General features: G+C 62.3%; 1 protein-coding gene across 1 annotated transcript in view; it reads left to right on the top strand.

The window, feature by feature from the left end:
- Window positions 1-16,525, top strand: part of PLD1 (phospholipase D1) — a 137,201-nt gene that overhangs the window by 78,801 nt on the left and 41,875 nt on the right. Inside the window, exons 10-13 of the mRNA XM_048506934.1 lie at window positions 105-254; window positions 3,983-4,066; window positions 5,206-5,287; window positions 9,302-9,427. Of these exons, the coding sequence (XP_048362891.1) occupies window positions 105-254; window positions 3,983-4,066; window positions 5,206-5,287; window positions 9,302-9,427 (442 nt within the window). The remainder of the gene's footprint in view (window positions 1-104; window positions 255-3,982; window positions 4,067-5,205; window positions 5,288-9,301; window positions 9,428-16,525) is intronic.

Below are 16,525 nucleotides of genomic sequence, written 5' to 3'. Positions count from 1 at the left end.
ACATTTGGCTCAGATGCTTGCTTTCTCAGTGGCTCAGGTTCAGTCTCCTGCAACGAATCATATGACTGGTCAGGAGTGTGAGAGTTTTCTCTTTCTTTTGCTAGGTCACTCATTCTGAAGTGCAGCAGCTACAGACATGCTCTCTGGTGGTGCCAAGGAATAGAAGAATTCATTCAGAAGAATGGCAAGAACTTCCTCAAAGATCACAGATTCGGTTCTTATGCAGCCGTCCAGGAGAACACATTGGCAAAATGGTGAGGGCCCTGGGCTCTTGTTGTTTTTAATGCTCCTGAAGATTAAGAAGATTATGAGGAAATGCTTTACCTGTTGAATTTCTACGTCTTGTGCATTGGTTAATGGCAGAAGAGAACTACCGGGGGGGGGGGGGGGGGTCAGAGGGTAACCATGCTGGTCTGCAGTAGAACAACTAGATTGGAGTCCAGTAGCACCTTTGAGACCAGCAAGATTTTCAAGGCATAATCCTTTGAGAATCAACGCTCCCTTCCTCAGTATCTTATGAAGGGGACTTTGACTCTCAAAAGCTCATATCCCTCAAAATCTTGTTGGTCTCTAAGGTGCTACTTGACTTAATAGTAAGGAAAAAAGATGGCAGTCCTATCTTCTCTGAAGCCATGAAGGATAGATGCTTGGTGGTTGTTGTTTTTAAAGAAATGAAAGTATCTTCAAGACGCTAAGAAAAAGTGTTGACTAACTTGGAAGTACTTCTGACTTTTTTTGGCAATAAGCATGATGTCCAGAGATATTTAATTAAAGTAGGGATGCCTGGCTCCTGCATTCTGAGAGTTGTTCAGTTCTCCAGACAGCGAACCGTAGGCTGGGAGTATACGTTGCCACATAAAGTATCTCCTTAATTGGTGGTCCGGCTCTAGAGCAGGGGTGTCCAACTCTGGCGCTTCAGATGTTCACGGACTACAATTCCCAGGGGCTGATGGGAATTGTAGTCCATGAACATCTGAAGTGCCAGAGTTGGACGCCTCTGCTCTAGAATAAGATTCACATACAACAACAATGTGTCATTACAGGAAGAAGCATGAGTAACCCTTGGTCCTGTAGACTCTAGCCATTCCCACATAACCAATATAAAATGTCTTGAGGCAGAAAATAAATTGTTTCCTCTGAAGGGTTCTACATAGTTTTCAGCCCAAAACATTTTTCCCCATCCTCAAAACAATTTATTTGCATCCAGTTCCCTCGAGATTCTTTTTCTGAAAACGTTTGAAAAATTTTTCACTTGCTGTGCATTTAGTCTTTGCGACGTTTCCCATTCCTCCCGAACTTCCTCAACTTCAACTTCAACTGACCTTTATTAGGCATACATGCAAAACAATAAATAAAACAAGGTACAAAGCATAGCGGTTCTTAAATAAAACCAAGACAAGTCACGTCGGGCCAGGAACAAAGTGGCGATTGCCATTATAATCTTATCTTAATCACCTCTAACAAAAAATCAGCAATGTTTCCTGTTGTCCCACAATCATGATTATTCAGCAGGTGTATAGTCTTTATACACTTAGAACAGCGGTGGTGAATCTATGGCACGGGTGCCAGAGGTGGCACTCAGAGCCCTTTCTGTGGGCACACGAGCACAGAGTTCATCATGTGGGGTCTGTGTGGAAAATTACTCCCCCCCACACACACATCTAGGTTAGCCTGGGCACGATCCTTTACCTGGGAGTAAGCTCGGTTGCTGGCAGTGGGGCTTGCTTCTGAGTAAACCCTCCTAGGGTCGTGATTCACCCATTCGAAGCGTTGCACGGTTGCTTCACCAAGCTTACCCCCGAGTAACGTGTGCCTCGGAGCCAACCGTTTTTTCTAACCTAAAACCTCAGTATTCAGGTTAAATTGCCGTGTTGGCACTTGGCGATAAATAAGTGGGTTTTGGGTTGCAATTTGGGCACTCGGTCTTGAAAAGGTTCGCCATCACTGGCTTAGAACAACCTATTTTTTCCCCCTAGTGCCAGGGCAAGTAGGGAAAGTCTAAGTGGTGCATACCTCGGACGAGAATACATAATGTTCTCAAGTGTCTCAACCCTAACCTGACAATATGCAAAAGTTCTGTCTTGGAGGGGGATATTCAATTGTCGACCCTTGAGAATGGCAGAGGGGGATACATTACATCTAGCTCAGGTAATGATCCATTTCTGCCTGCTCTCAAGTAGTTGGGATAAAAATTTAACTGTCAAGCTAATTTCAGGATATATTCCAAAGTGCTAGGGAGAACAAGAAGTCCTAGTTGCACTCAGCCTGAACTTCCTCAATGGCCCCATTTTCTGAGCTTGCGTCGGCCATCTTGCGCTGTAATTTTGTCAGTTTTTTAAAATTTTGGGTGGGTCTCTGTAGCTTCAAATACACACACCTAGAGAATCACATCATGAGGCGTAAGCTTCATAGCATCGGATCAACAGCTCTTAAAAAACCCACACAGAATGACCACAAAATGGCAGCCAGAAATTTGAGTGTGGATAGGAAATTAAATGTATCCTCTTTCATGGCAGAACGTTGGGTTGGATCCTGTGATTTCCCCCTCTGCTAAACTGGCTCTTAAGATGGTCCTTCCCAGTGGTGGGACCCAAAAATTTTAGTAACAGGTTCCCATGGTGGTGGGATTCAAACTGTGGCGTAGCGCCAATGGGGCTGGGCGGGGCACGACGGGGCATGGGCGGGCATTTTGGGGGTAGGGCATTCCTGGGCGGGGCCGTGGCAAGGACGCAGCCGCTGCGCCGGTCCTTGGGCGGGAAACGAATGCACGCAGGCGCAGGCGGCCACGCACACCGGTGCACCTCCTGCTAGACTGCTTCAAGTTCTGCACGCTACTGCTGAGAGGAGGGGCATAACTAAGGCAAAAATCACGTGGCAAAATCCCCAATTAGTAACCCCCTCTCAGCACACACAAATAATTAGTAACCTACTCTCGGGAACCTGTGAGAACCTGCTGGAACCCACCTCTGGTCCTTCCTTTAAACTGGACCAAGAAATACCGCATTCAGTGGTGAAGGATTTCCTCTGGCAGAGAAAGGTTTTCTCAGTGAAGATGGGCTTTCTCAGTTGGAGGAAGTCTTCCGCTGCTGGACTAAACTTTAGCAGAAGGGAGCCATAAGATCCAGCCCACAATTTCTAAAAAATTAATCGCAATACATTAATAATAATTAAGTGCGATAATGTCACAAACTATTTATGGAGATCTCTCATGGGGTTTTCAAGGCAAGATGAGCAGAGGTGGTTTGCCATTGCCTACCTCTGCCTAGCAGCCCTGGTCTTCCTTGGAGGTGTCCTATCCAGGTCCTCACCAGGACCAACCTTAGTAAGATTTCGAGATCTGGGCTATTCAGGTTGCATCATCTCAATCACCCGCAGTTTAACACTGGTTTAGAGGAAAGGGAACCAGCCATCAATTGTAACTCTGATGAAGTAACATGCTGTGATTTTCTGTGAAAGCGTTGCATTTCCTGGCTACACGTGTGGGAGGAAGGTTGTGGAGCCGACAAGCAGGGAACACACAGGGATTGCCCAGGCTCATTCCCATTAAAATGAAGCAGTGTTTTGTCATTAGGTGTGAAAACTGCTGGTAACCACCAAGCAGTGGGGGGGATAGAAAGTTCCGGAACATACAAACCCCAAAGAGGGGCACAACACAGTGCAGAGTTAACTCTTGCAGCTCTGGACACTTATTTATTTTCTTCAAGGCTGAAAGATGTTTACCACACCCTTCGAAAACCATCTGCTTCAAGTGCCAGGTCTAATTCACAGACCACATGTTTTCTATCCCTGTTTTGTGGGATCAAGTGAATTTTGGGGTTTCGTTTGTTTGAGATCAGGAAATGTTCTGATTAATCTTTTGCTTTTCCCATTTTCTTTTGATAAGTTGCATGAAAGAAATCCAAGTTTTTGGATAGTTTAATTCAGTTACCTGTTCTTTCCCCACCTTTCCCCTTTAGAAATAAAGTATTCTCCTTGCTTCTAGGTATTTGAATGCAAAAGGTTACTTTGAAGATGTCGCCAATGCCATGGAAGCAGCTAAAGAAGAGATTTTCATCACAGACTGGTGGTCAGTATTATGGGATGGCAGCAGCTCTCAATTGATTCATCCAGATGTTTTAGTGTGTGCTTTTGGTTCACAGCAGCTTTTGCTCCTCCTTAGAACTCGGTCTCCCAAAATGGGCCGACAAGTTACTCACTGGGCGGTCTTTACAAACAAAGGACGGTTGACTCAGTCACAGATGTTGGCTGTTGCATAGAGTGCAGCATTGTTCAAGGCCATGAATAGAAAGTACATTCAAAAAATGTATCATTCCAAGGGGACTCGGTTTGTTTATCTGTTTTAACACCCAGTAGCTAAGCTTAAAAGAGATGTGCTGTTTTTGTAAATGTTGGTTAACTGGGCTGAGGTAGACGATAGAGTGTGGACTTTCTAGCATGTGCTGCTTGGTGGGATTCTTGTGAAGAACACTACTTTTGGTGGCCCTTCTACAAAGTTCTCTTTGGCCACATATGCATGCAGTTCTTACTCCGTGGCTGTTTACATTGCTGTAGGGGTTTCCTGTGTTTTTCTGGCCCCTTCCACACACGCAAAATAATGCGTTTTCAAAGCACTTTCACAACTGTTTGCAAGTGGATTTTGCTATTCCGCACAGCTTCAAAGAGCACTGAAAGCAGTTTGAAAGTGCATTATTCTGCATGTGCGGAATGAGCCAAAGTGTACTCTGCAAAGTGTAGAGACAGCTGAGTCACCATTTTGCCTCCCCCTCCTTGCTTCCTTGTTGTTTCTGAAATTTGGGGGGGCTGCATGCCACCTTTTTAAAAATAGGGTTTTACATGACCTATCGCTCCTATGATAGACCTACCCCATCAAAATATAAAAAAGAAGCCTCTCTGATCTTCCTGAAAAGCTGACCCAAAGAATGGGCAGAACTACTACTTTGTGGTATTGGGAGAAGTAGGAAAACCCAAAGAAAGCTGGATGCACACTGCTATCCTTTGCTCTCCCTGCGAAAGGAGGCAAAATATCACACTTTAACTGAGTTTGGAAAACAAGAGGATAGTCTGATTTGAGAGTACAGTGAATTACTCTCCAGCTGAATTCTGGGTCATGCTAGGTTTTCTTGCTTTCTTTCCAAAAAACAAAACAAAACAAAAGCTGAGTTTTTAAAACAGATGTTAATGTGACTGAAACTTTGGTTTTTGTAGGTTAAGTCCAGAGATATTCTTGAAGCGGCCCGTGGTGGAAGGGAATCGGTGGAGGCTGGACTGCATTCTGAGACGGAAAGCGGTAAGTGTGCTGAGCAGGAGGCCTGGGTTTTTCAGGCAGGGCTGCAGAAAGCTCCTGGAGGCCGGGGGGGTGGGGGGTTGCAGGGAGAGAAGCTCTCTGGTGCTGGGTTTAATGGCCAGCCGTGGTGGCAACTGCCGCAGGAACAATGAGGGTTTGCGGTGCTGGAAGGAAGTAATATAGTGCAACAAAAACCCCAAAAGTTAAGGCAGAAAAAAGTGATGTTTGTTTGGACTGGTCTTAAGTGGGTGAAGTGGAGAAGCTTTTTTTGGGATTTGTTTCAAAGAAAGTTTAAATCAAACTGTTTGCTGAAATACGAACACATGAAACTGTTTCAAATCACATTGGATCATTGTCTAGGGCAGTGGTGGCGAACCTATGGCACTCCAGATGTTATGGACTACCATTCCCATCAGCCCCTGCCAATTGGCCATGCTGGCAGGGGCTGATGGGAATTGTAGTCCATAACATCTGGAGTGCCAAAGGTTCGCCACCACGGGTCTAGAGTACCAACTCCAAAGCTGAATACCCTGTGCCAAAAAAAGCCAAATAGATTCCAGCTTTTTCATCTCTCGTAGCTGCAAGGTGGGGGGGGGGTCAGGTGACCCCGATCCCCTCAGGCAGTGCCCCCACCCCTGCCTGCAAAGCCGGTTCCATCTAGGCAGTAAGGTGGCCAGCAGGGTTTCCTTAGGGGTAGGGTGGGTGGGGTTCCTGATTCTGTCAGCTAACCCTCCCTCACTGCTTGCTGTGTGGGGCTAATATTTTTTGGTTTAGCTTTAAAAAACTTGAAATTTCCAGGAAAGCCCTGAAAAGTCTAAGTGGGGTATCAGCTTTTTCTGGTTTTCCCAAAATGTTCAGGTCTTTTATAGCGAAACCCTAAAAATACCACTAGAAGTGGCCACCCCCATTGCTGTTTGCAGTCAGCATAGTATAACAGCCCTGTCTTGTTCTATATCACATAAACTAGACCCGGTCCCTAAAAACCATGATTAGCTGTGACATCCTTTACTCCTTCAGCAGACTCCTTTGGGGATTTCACTGAGAATAAATTGTTGCTGATAGGAACAGCAATGCTACACATAGTATAAATTGACTTCTTGTGACGCTTCTGTCACACTGCAGGGTGATTTATCGTATGTGTCTGCATCCAGAATGGATTCTCGTTACGTTGATAATGGTGGGCATTGATCTTCTGCGAGGAGACAGCAATCTAATTAGCAAAGAATATTATTCGGCTGCATTCGTACTTTATTGCAATGTTACTAGAACCATATCATTAAGCTTGTGGCAATAGGTCTTTCGTTTCTGTTTTTTTCTAAATGGGCCTTTAAATCATGAGGGCGAACGGTCTTTGCCTGTGCACTGTAAGAGCGTTTGAAAGATCTTATGTGGCAAAATGGATTGTTCCATTGCGGGGAAACCGTCTCCTGCCTTGAATATCATCCTGTGCTTTCGGCCTGAACTGAAGATCAATCAGTCTGGGATTTCCTGGCACATACATACAAGCCCGTTGAATTTATAGCTCAGGGACACCAAGTGGAGCAGATGAGCAACAGATTCAGGACAAACGCAAGGAAATAGTAGGGTTCAGGTGGGGCCTAGAGACCTCCCACTATTACCGTTGATCTCCAGACAACCAGGATTGGTTCCCCTGGAGAAAATGGCTGCTTAGAGGGTGCTCTGTATGGCATTCTACTCTGCTGAGGTCCCTTCCTCCCAAATGCCACCCTATTCAGGCTCCACCTCCAAAATCTCCAGGTATTTTGTAACTCAAGAGCTGGCAGCCCTGGGAAATACTTATTCAGCGAGTCATTAAATTTGGGGATTCCCTTTCACAGGATGTCGTGATGACCACAAGCGTGTGGAAGTTTGTAGAGGAGAGGTCCATTAATGGCTATTAGCAAAGACAGAGAACCTCTGAATGCCAGTGCCAGGAGGCAACATCAGGGAAAGACCTTAGCTTCTTGTCTCCTCCAGGAGAACTGGTTGGGTACTGTGTGAAAAAGGATGGTGGACCAGATGGATTTCTTGTCTGGTCCAGCAGGGCTCTTCTGTGTTCTCATAGAGGAGAAGGTGTTCTATCATGCAGTGGGAGATGTCAGTCAGGAAGATAGCTTCTTAAAGTGCTCAGACTCCTTGGTTCGTTTCAGAGGCAATGCTTGAATTTCTTTTAACGAGCCAATGTGGTATAGTGGTTAAGAGCAGCAGACTCTAATCTGGAGAACCGGGTTTGAGTCCCCACTTCTCTACATTAATCCTGTTGTGTGATCTTGGACCAGTCACAGTTCTCTCAGAGCTCTCTCAGCCCACGTGGAGGCCGGCAAACCACCTCCAAATGTCTCTTGCCCTAAAAACTCTATGCGGTTAGCTATAAGTCAGCTGTGATTCGGCTTGTAGACAGTCATTTAGATCAGTGATTCCCAAACTGGCGTACACTTATCTCCAGAACATTTGGGAGTACACAAAAAAAAAATTATATAATGGAGGAAAAAGTTGCATTAATGCCAGCAGTGTAAGACAAAACACAAGTCAAAAGTTGTGAAATTAATTCAATCTTATGACAGGTGGTGGTATGAATTTCTTGTGTTATTTAATTTGGAGAAAAGCTTGCGTTCCCTAGCTTTGTTATTTTGGTAAGTGTGTCTGTGCAGTGCGCATGCGCCTCTTCACTGGGACTGAGCTTTTGAGTTTAGAATCCCTTTATGCCAGTGGTTCTCAACCTGGGGGTCGCGACCCCTTTGGGGGTCGAAGGACCCTTTCACAGGGGTCACCTAAGACTCTGCATCAGTGTTCTCCATCTGCAAAATGGATAAATGTTAGGGTTGGGGGTCACCACAACATGAGGAAGTGTACTAAAGGGTCACGGCATTAGGAAGGTGTTTGGTGAGGTAGCTGTTCCACATTTTCTCTAAAAGCTGCAGTTTTTGTCACCATTTTAAGTCAGGTTTAAAATAACTTTTTCGATTCTAATTTTAAATGGGGATACAACTTAGGGAAATAGGCTGCCAAGTGGTACCCAAGTGAAAAAAGGTTGGGAACCATTGATTTAGGTCACAAGAACATAAGAAAGAGCCTGTTGGATCAGACCAGAGTCCATCTAGTCCAGCACTCTGCTCCTCACAGTGGCCCACCAGGTGCCTTTGGGAGCTCACATGCAGGATGGGAAAGCAATGGCCTTCTGCTGCTGCTGCTCTCAAGCACTTGGTCTGCTAAGGCATTTGCAACCTCAGATCAAGGAGGATCAAGATTGGTAGCCGCAGATTGTTCAAAATGGATTGTTCAAAAAAACATAGATTGTTCAAAAAGGCCATTGGATGGCTTTGAGAAACAGTAATTTTAAAGTTTTTTTGCTGATTTCTCTGTTTCTACCACTAAGACCTGGCTGATATCCCAGCCTGAAAGAGAGGTTCTGGGAAACAAGCCATAACATCCACGTTCCTGTGTCAAACAAAACCATTGTTAAGACTAATCCTCTTTCAGATTCTATCATGACAGGCCCCGTCTAATCATAGATAGCAGAGTGGCCCACATACAGATGATCACATTAACCGTGGTTTCCTGTGACGGCTGAACCCAGCCAGTGTTACAAAGGAAACTGATAGCAAAAAACGTCTTGAGGCCTGAAAATAAAAAGCATCTTGACTCGACTTTCAGAATTCATAATTTCTGAGTCAGTTCTGTGAACCTCTCACTGCTTGGGGAAGTAGGGAGAAGTCAATCTCTGGCTACCAATCTTGATCCTTCTTGATCTGAGGTTGCAAATGCCTTAGCAGACCAGGTGCTCAGGAGCAGCAGCAGCAGCAGAAGGCCCTTGCTTTCACCTCCTGCATGTGAGCTCCCGAAAGCACCTGGTGGGCCACTGCGAGTAGCGGAGTGCTGGACTAGATGGACTCTGGTCTGATCCAGCAGGCTAGTTCTTACGTTCTTAAGTTCTTAGGGAGCACGTAACGTAATGCTTTCTTAACCAAGCATGAGTTTTGCGTTGGTCATATGGTGTGTGGTTTTTTTTCCTGACAGCAACAAGGGGTGAAAATCTTTGTGATGCTCTACAAAGAAGTGGAGCTGGCTCTGGGCATCAACAGCGAGTACAGCAAGCGGACTCTGATGCGTTTGCACCCCAGCATTAAGGTAGCGATGCTCGTGGTCCATTGCATGCGACTTGATTTCACTTTAGCCTGAGATATGCTAGGCCAGTGGTGGCGAACCTATGGCACAGGTGCCAGAGATGGCACTCAGAGCCCTCTCTGTGGGCAAGTGCAAACAGAGTCCCCCCCCCCCCCATCTAGACCGCTGGGATCGATTATTAGCATTAAACCTAAGACCTAGTTTTGGGTAAGCAGTGTAGGTAACCTGTTAAGTGCTGTTAAACCCCACTGATTTTCATGCAAAGAACTAAAGCACGATGCTTTACCTGGGAGTAAGCTTGGTTGCTGGCAATGGGGCTTACTTCTGAGTCGTGATTCACCCGTTGGAAGAGTTGCACAGTTGCTTCAACGCAAAGTCACCGACTACCACCAAGCTTACTGCCGAGTAACGCACGCCTCGGAGCCAACTGTTTTTTATAAACTAAAACCTCAGTATTCAGGTTAAATTGCCGTGTTGGCACTTTGCGATAAAGAAGTGGGTTTGGGGTTGCAATTGGGACACTCGGTCTCGAAAAGGTTCGCCACCACTGTGCTAGGCTCTGGGCTGGATTTACCATTTCTCTGGAGAAGCAAGACTTGTGTTTGTATCATATCCAAGGAGCCCCGGCATCAAAATCAGGGAAAAGCGGCTTTTGAATGTAGGGGCTACCCCTTAGTGGCAGAACTTGTGCTCTGTGCATACAAAACTGCAAAGAGATGGAATATTTTTTTCATAGTGACTAACCCTGTACTGCTTCATATCCATCAGAAATGATGGAGAAGATTCCACTGTTGGCTTTTTGATGCCAGGACTCAATACAGAAAGGTGTGAAGTCGTAATATACAATGTTTCTGAGGATATGTAGAAAACTAATATTTCTGTCCAACGTTCCTGATTCGCATGTCTTTCTCCTTTGTGTTAATTTCCCTCTCAGTTCTTCCTCTTAAAAAGAAAGATGTTTCTCACTGCATAGTAAGCTTACAGGAAAGAAAGCAGGGTATAAATCCAAACTCTTCTTCTTCTTTCTTGATGTGAGGGCTTAACATGCATTGCTATAAGTCAGTCGGGGCCTGCCGCTTTGTCTTTTGACTATTTCTTTATAGTCTGTGGTGTTTCTTGAATCTCACAAGTTTGATTCAGTATATCCCTGTGTTCAGGTGTAAACGTTTTGGTATGTACTCCATTTACATATTCCTCTCTTCCACTTTCTGCTATGACCGTGGTGGTGAACCTTTGGCACTCCAGATATTATGGACTACAATTCCCATCAGCCCCTGCCAGCATGGCCAGTTGGCCATGCTGGTGGGGGGGGTGGGGGGGGTGGGGGTGGGGGGGGGGGGGGGGGGGGGGGGGGGGGGGGGGGGGCGGGTGGGGGTGGGGGGTGGGGTGGGGTGTTATGGGGGGGGGGGGTGTGGGGGGGGGGGGGGGTGGGGGTCGGGGGGGGTGGGGGGGGGGGGGGGTGGGGGGGGGGGGGGGTGGGGGGGGGGGGGGGTGGGGGGGGGGGGGGGTGGGGGGGGGGGGGGGTGGGGGGGGGGGGGGGTGGGGGGGGGGGGGGGTGGGGGGGGGGGGGGGTGGGGGGGGGGGGGGGTGGGGGGGGGGGGGGGTGGGGGGGGGGGGGGGTGGGGGGGGGGGGGGGTGGGGGGGGGGGGGGGTGGGGGGGGGGGGGGGTGGGGGGGGGGGGGGGTGGGGGGGGGGGGGGGTGGGGGGGGGGGGGGGTGGGGGGGGGGGGGGGTGGGGGGGGGGGGGGGTGGGGGGGGGGGGGGGTGGGGGGGGGGGGGGGTGGGGGGGGGGGGGGGTGGGGGGGGGGGGGGGTGGGGGGGGGGGGGGGTGGGGGGGGGGGGGGGTGGGGGGGGGGGGGGGTGGGGGGGGGGGGGGGTGGGGGGGGGGGGGGGTGGGGGGGGGGGGGGGTGGGGGGGGGGGGGGGTGGGGGGGGGGGGGGGTGGGGGGGGGGGGGGGTGGGGGGGGGGGGGGGTGGGGGGGGGGGGGGGTGGGGGGGGGGGGGGGTGGGGGGGGGGGGGGGTGGGGGGGGGGGGGGGTGGGGGGGGGGGGGGGTGGGGGGGGGGGGGGGTGGGGGGGGGGGGGGGTGGGGGGGGGGGGGGGTGGGGGGGGGGGGGGGTGGGGGGGGGGGGGGGTGGGGGGGGGGGGGGGTGGGGGGGGGGGGGGGTGGGGGGGGGGGGGGGTGGGGGGGGGGGGGGGTGGGGGGGGGGGGGGGTGGGGGGGGGGGGGGGTGGGGGGGGGGGGGGGTGGGGGGGGGGGGGGGTGGGGGGGGGGGGGGGTGGGGGGGGGGGGGGGTGGGGGGGGGGGGGGGTGGGGGGGGGGGGGGGTGGGGGGGGGGGGGGGTGGGGGGGGGGGGGGGTGGGGGGGGGGGGGGGTGGGGGGGGGGGGGGGTGGGGGGGGGGGGGGGTGGGGGGGGGGGGGGGTGGGGGGGGGGGGGGGTGGGGGGGGGGGGGGGTGGGGGGGGGGGGGGGTGGGGGGGGGGGGGGGTGGGGGGGGGGGGGGGTGGGGGGGGGGGGGGGTGGGGGGGGGGGGGGGTGGGGGGGGGGGGGGGTGGGGGGGGGGGGGGGTGGGGGGGGGGGGGGGTGGGGGGGGGGGGGGGTGGGGGGGGGGGGGGGTGGGGGGGGGGGGGGGTGGGGGGGGGGGGGGGTGGGGGGGGGGGGGGGTGGGGGGGGGGGGGGGTGGGGGGGGGGGGGGGTGGGGGGGGGGGGGGGTGGGGGGGGGGGGGGGTGGGGGGGGGGGGGGGTGGGGGGGGGGGGGGGTGGGGGGGGGGGGGGGTGGGGGGGGGGGGGGGTGGGGGGGGGGGGGGGTGGGGGGGGGGGGGGGTGGGGGGGGGGGGGGGTGGGGGGGGGGGGGGGTGGGGGGGGGGGGGGGTGGGGGGGGGGGGGGGTGGGGGGGGGGGGGGGTGGGGGGGGGGGGGGGTGGGGGGGGGGGGGGGTGGGGGGGGGGGGGGGTGGGGGGGGGGGGGGGTGGGGGGGGGGGGGGGTGGGGGGGGGGGGGGGTGGGGGGGGGGGGGGGTGGGGGGGGGGGGGGGTGGGGGGGGGGGGGGGTGGGGGGGGGGGGGGGTGGGGGGGGGGGGGGGTGGGGGGGGGGGGGGGTGGGGGGGGGGGGGGGTGGGGGGGGGGGGGGGTGGGGGGGGGGGGGGGTGGGGGGGGGGGGGGGTGGGGGGGGGGGGGGGTGGGGGGGGGGGGGGGTGGGGGGGGGGGGGGGTGGGGGGGGGGGGGGGTGGGGGGGGGGGGGGGTGGGGGGGGGGGGGGGTGGGGGGGGGGGGGGGTGGGGGGGGGGGGGGGTGGGGGGGGGGGGGGGTGGGGGGGGGGGGGGGTGGGGGGGGGGGGGGGTGGGGGGGGGGGGGGGTGGGGGGGGGGGGGGGTGGGGGGGGGGGGGGGTGGGGGGGGGGGGGGGTGGGGGGGGGGGGGGGTGGGGGGGGGGGGGGGTGGGGGGGGGGGGGGGTGGGGGGGGGGGGGGGTGGGGGGGGGGGGGGGTGGGGGGGGGGGGGGGTGGGGGGGGGGGGGGGTGGGGGGGGGGGGGGGTGGGGGGGGGGGGGGGTGGGGGGGGGGGGGGGTGGGGGGGGGGGGGGGTGGGGGGGGGGGGGGGTGGGGGGGGGGGGGGGTGGGGGGGGGGGGGGGTGGGGGGGGGGGGGGGTGGGGGGGGGGGGGGGTGGGGGGGGGGGGGGGTGGGGGGGGGGGGGGGTGGGGGGGGGGGGGGGTGGGGGGGGGGGGGGGTGGGGGGGGGGGGGGGTGGGGGGGGGGGGGGGTGGGGGGGGGGGGGGGTGGGGGGGGGGGGGGGTGGGGGGGGGGGGGGGTGGGGGGGGGGGGGGGTGGGGGGGGGGGGGGGTGGGGGGGGGGGGGGGTGGGGGGGGGGGGGGGTGGGGGGGGGGGGGGGTGGGGGGGGGGGGGGGTGGGGGGGGGGGGGGGTGGGGGGGGGGGGGGGTGGGGGGGGGGGGGGGTGGGGGGGGGGGGGGGTGGGGGGGGGGGGGGGTGGGGGGGGGGGGGGGTGGGGGGGGGGGGGGGTGGGGGGGGGGGGGGGTGGGGGGGGGGGGGGGTGGGGGGGGGGGGGGGTGGGGGGGGGGGGGGGTGGGGGGGGGGGGGGGTGGGGGGGGGGGGGGGTGGGGGGGGGGGGGGGTGGGGGGGGGGGGGGGTGGGGGGGGGGGGGGGTGGGGGGGGGGGGGGGTGGGGGGGGGGGGGGGTGGGGGGGGGGGGGGGTGGGGGGGGGGGGGGGTGGGGGGGGGGGGGGGTGGGGGGGGGGGGGGGTGGGGGGGGGGGGGGGTGGGGGGGGGGGGGGGTGGGGGGGGGGGGGGGTGGGGGGGGGGGGGGGTGGGGGGGGGGGGGGGTGGGGGGGGGGGGGGGTGGGGGGGGGGGGGGGTGGGGGGGGGGGGGGGTGGGGGGGGGGGGGGGTGGGGGGGGGGGGGGGTGGGGGGGGGGGGGGGTGGGGGGGGGGGGGGGTGGGGGGGGGGGGGGGTGGGGGGGGGGGGGGGTGGGGGGGGGGGGGGGTGGGGGGGGGGGGGGGTGGGGGGGGGGGGGGGTGGGGGGGGGGGGGGGTGGGGGGGGGGGGGGGTGGGGGGGGGGGGGGGTGGGGGGGGGGGGGGGTGGGGGGGGGGGGGGGTGGGGGGGGGGGGGGGTGGGGGGGGGGGGGGGTGGGGGGGGGGGGGGGTGGGGGGGGGGGGGGGTGGGGGGGGGGGGGGGTGGGGGGGGGGGGGGGTGGGGGGGGGGGGGGGTGGGGGGGGGGGGGGGTGGGGGGGGGGGGGGGTGGGGGGGGGGGGGGGTGGGGGGGGGGGGGGGTGGGGGGGGGGGGGGGTGGGGGGGGGGGGGGGTGGGGGGGGGGGGGGGTGGGGGGGGGGGGGGGTGGGGGGGGGGGGGGGTGGGGGGGGGGGGGGGTGGGGGGGGGGGGGGGTGGGGGGGGGGGGGGGTGGGGGGGGGGGGGGGTGGGGGGGGGGGGGGGTGGGGGGGGGGGGGGGTGGGGGGGGGGGGGGGTGGGGGGGGGGGGGGGTGGGGGGGGGGGGGGGTGGGGGGGGGGGGGGGTGGGGGGGGGGGGGGGTGGGGGGGGGGGGGGGTGGGGGGGGGGGGGGGTGGGGGGGGGGGGGGGTGGGGGGGGGGGGGGGTGGGGGGGGGGGGGGGTGGGGGGGGGGGGGGGTGGGGGGGGGGGGGGGTGGGGGGGGGGGGGGGTGGGGGGGGGGGGGGGTGGGGGGGGGGGGGGGTGGGGGGGGGGGGGGGTGGGGGGGGGGGGGGGTGGGGGGGGGGGGGGGTGGGGGGGGGGGGGGGTGGGGGGGGGGGGGGGTGGGGGGGGGGGGGGGTGGGGGGGGGGGGGGGTGGGGGGGGGGGGGGGTGGGGGGGGGGGGGGGTGGGGGGGGGGGGGGGTGGGGGGGGGGGGGGGTGGGGGGGGGGGGGGGTGGGGGGGGGGGGGGGTGGGGGGGGGGGGGGGTGGGGGGGGGGGGGGGTGGGGGGGGGGGGGGGTGGGGGGGGGGGGGGGTGGGGGGGGGGGGGGGTGGGGGGGGGGGGGGGTGGGGGGGGGGGGGGGTGGGGGGGGGGGGGGGTGGGGGGGGGGGGGGGTGGGGGGGGGGGGGGGTGGGGGGGGGGGGGGGTGGGGGGGGGGGGGGGTGGGGGGGGGGGGGGGTGGGGGGGGGGGGGGGTGGGGGGGGGGGGGGGTGGGGGGGGGGGGGGGTGGGGGGGGGGGGGGGTGGGGGGGGGGGGGGGTGGGGGGGGGGGGGGGTGGGGGGGGGGGGGGGTGGGGGGGGGGGGGGGTGGGGGGGGGGGGGGGTGGGGGGGGGGGGGGGTGGGGGGGGGGGGGGGTGGGGGGGGGGGGGGGTGGGGGGGGGGGGGGGTGGGGGGGGGGGGGGGTGGGGGGGGGGGGGGGTGGGGGGGGGGGGGGGTGGGGGGGGGGGGGGGTGGGGGGGGGGGGGGGTGGGGGGGGGGGGGGGTGGGGGGGGGGGGGGGTGGGGGGGGGGGGGGGTGGGGGGGGGGGGGGGTGGGGGGGGGGGGGGGTGGGGGGGGGGGGGGGTGGGGGGGGGGGGGGGTGGGGGGGGGGGGGGGTGGGGGGGGGGGGGGGTGGGGGGGGGGGGGGGTGGGGGGGGGGGGGGGTGGGGGGGGGGGGGGGTGGGGGGGGGGGGGGGTGGGGGGGGGGGGGGGTGGGGGGGGGGGGGGGTGGGGGGGGGGGGGGGTGGGGGGGGGGGGGGGTGGGGGGGGGGGGGGGTGGGGGGGGGGGGGGGTGGGGGGGGGGGGGGGTGGGGGGGGGGGGGGGTGGGGGGGGGGGGGGGTGGGGGGGGGGGGGGGTGGGGGGGGGGGGGGGTGGGGGGGGGGGGGGGTGGGGGGGGGGGGGGGTGGGGGGGGGGGGGGGTGGGGGGGGGGGGGGGTGGGGGGGGGGGGGGGTGGGGGGGGGGGGGGGTGGGGGGGGGGGGGGGTGGGGGGGGGGGGGGGTGGGGGGGGGGGGGGGTGGGGGGGGGGGGGGGTGGGGGGGGGGGGGGGTGGGGGGGGGGGGGGGTGGGGGGGGGGGGGGGTGGGGGGGGGGGGGGGTGGGGGGGGGGGGGGGTGGGGGGGGGGGGGGGTGGGGGGGGGGGGGGGTGGGGGGGGGGGGGGGTGGGGGGGGGGGGGGGTGGGGGGGGGGGGGGGTGGGGGGGGGGGGGGGTGGGGGGGGGGGGGGGTGGGGGGGGGGGGGGGTGGGGGGGGGGGGGGGTGGGGGGGGGGGGGGGTGGGGGGGGGGGGGGGTGGGGGGGGGGGGGGGTGGGGGGGGGGGGGGGTGGGGGGGGGGGGGGGTGGGGGGGGGGGGGGGTGGGGGGGGGGGGGGGTGGGGGGGGGGGGGGGTGGGGGGGGGGGGGGGTGGGGGGGGGGGGGGGTGGGGGGGGGGGGGGGTGGGGGGGGGGGGGGGTGGGGGGGGGGGGGGGTGGGGGGGGGGGGGGGTGGGGGGGGGGGGGGGTGGGGGGGGGGGGGGGTGGGGGGGGGGGGGGGTGGGGGGGGGGGGGGGTGGGGGGGGGGGGGGGTGGGGGGGGGGGGGGGTGGGGGGGGGGGGGGGTGGGGGGGGGGGGGGGTGGGGGGGGGGGGGGGTGGGGGGGGGGGGGGGTGGGGGGGGGGGGGGGTGGGGGGGGGGGGGGGTGGGGGGGGGGGGGGGTGGGGGGGGGGGGGGGTGGGGGGG

The sequence above is a fragment of the Sphaerodactylus townsendi genome, linkage group LG08 (assembly GCF_021028975.2).
Source record: "Sphaerodactylus townsendi isolate TG3544 linkage group LG08, MPM_Stown_v2.3, whole genome shotgun sequence".
NCBI lineage: Eukaryota > Metazoa > Chordata > Lepidosauria > Squamata > Sphaerodactylidae > Sphaerodactylus > Sphaerodactylus townsendi.
This window is presented reverse-complemented; position numbering and strand designations above follow the sequence as displayed.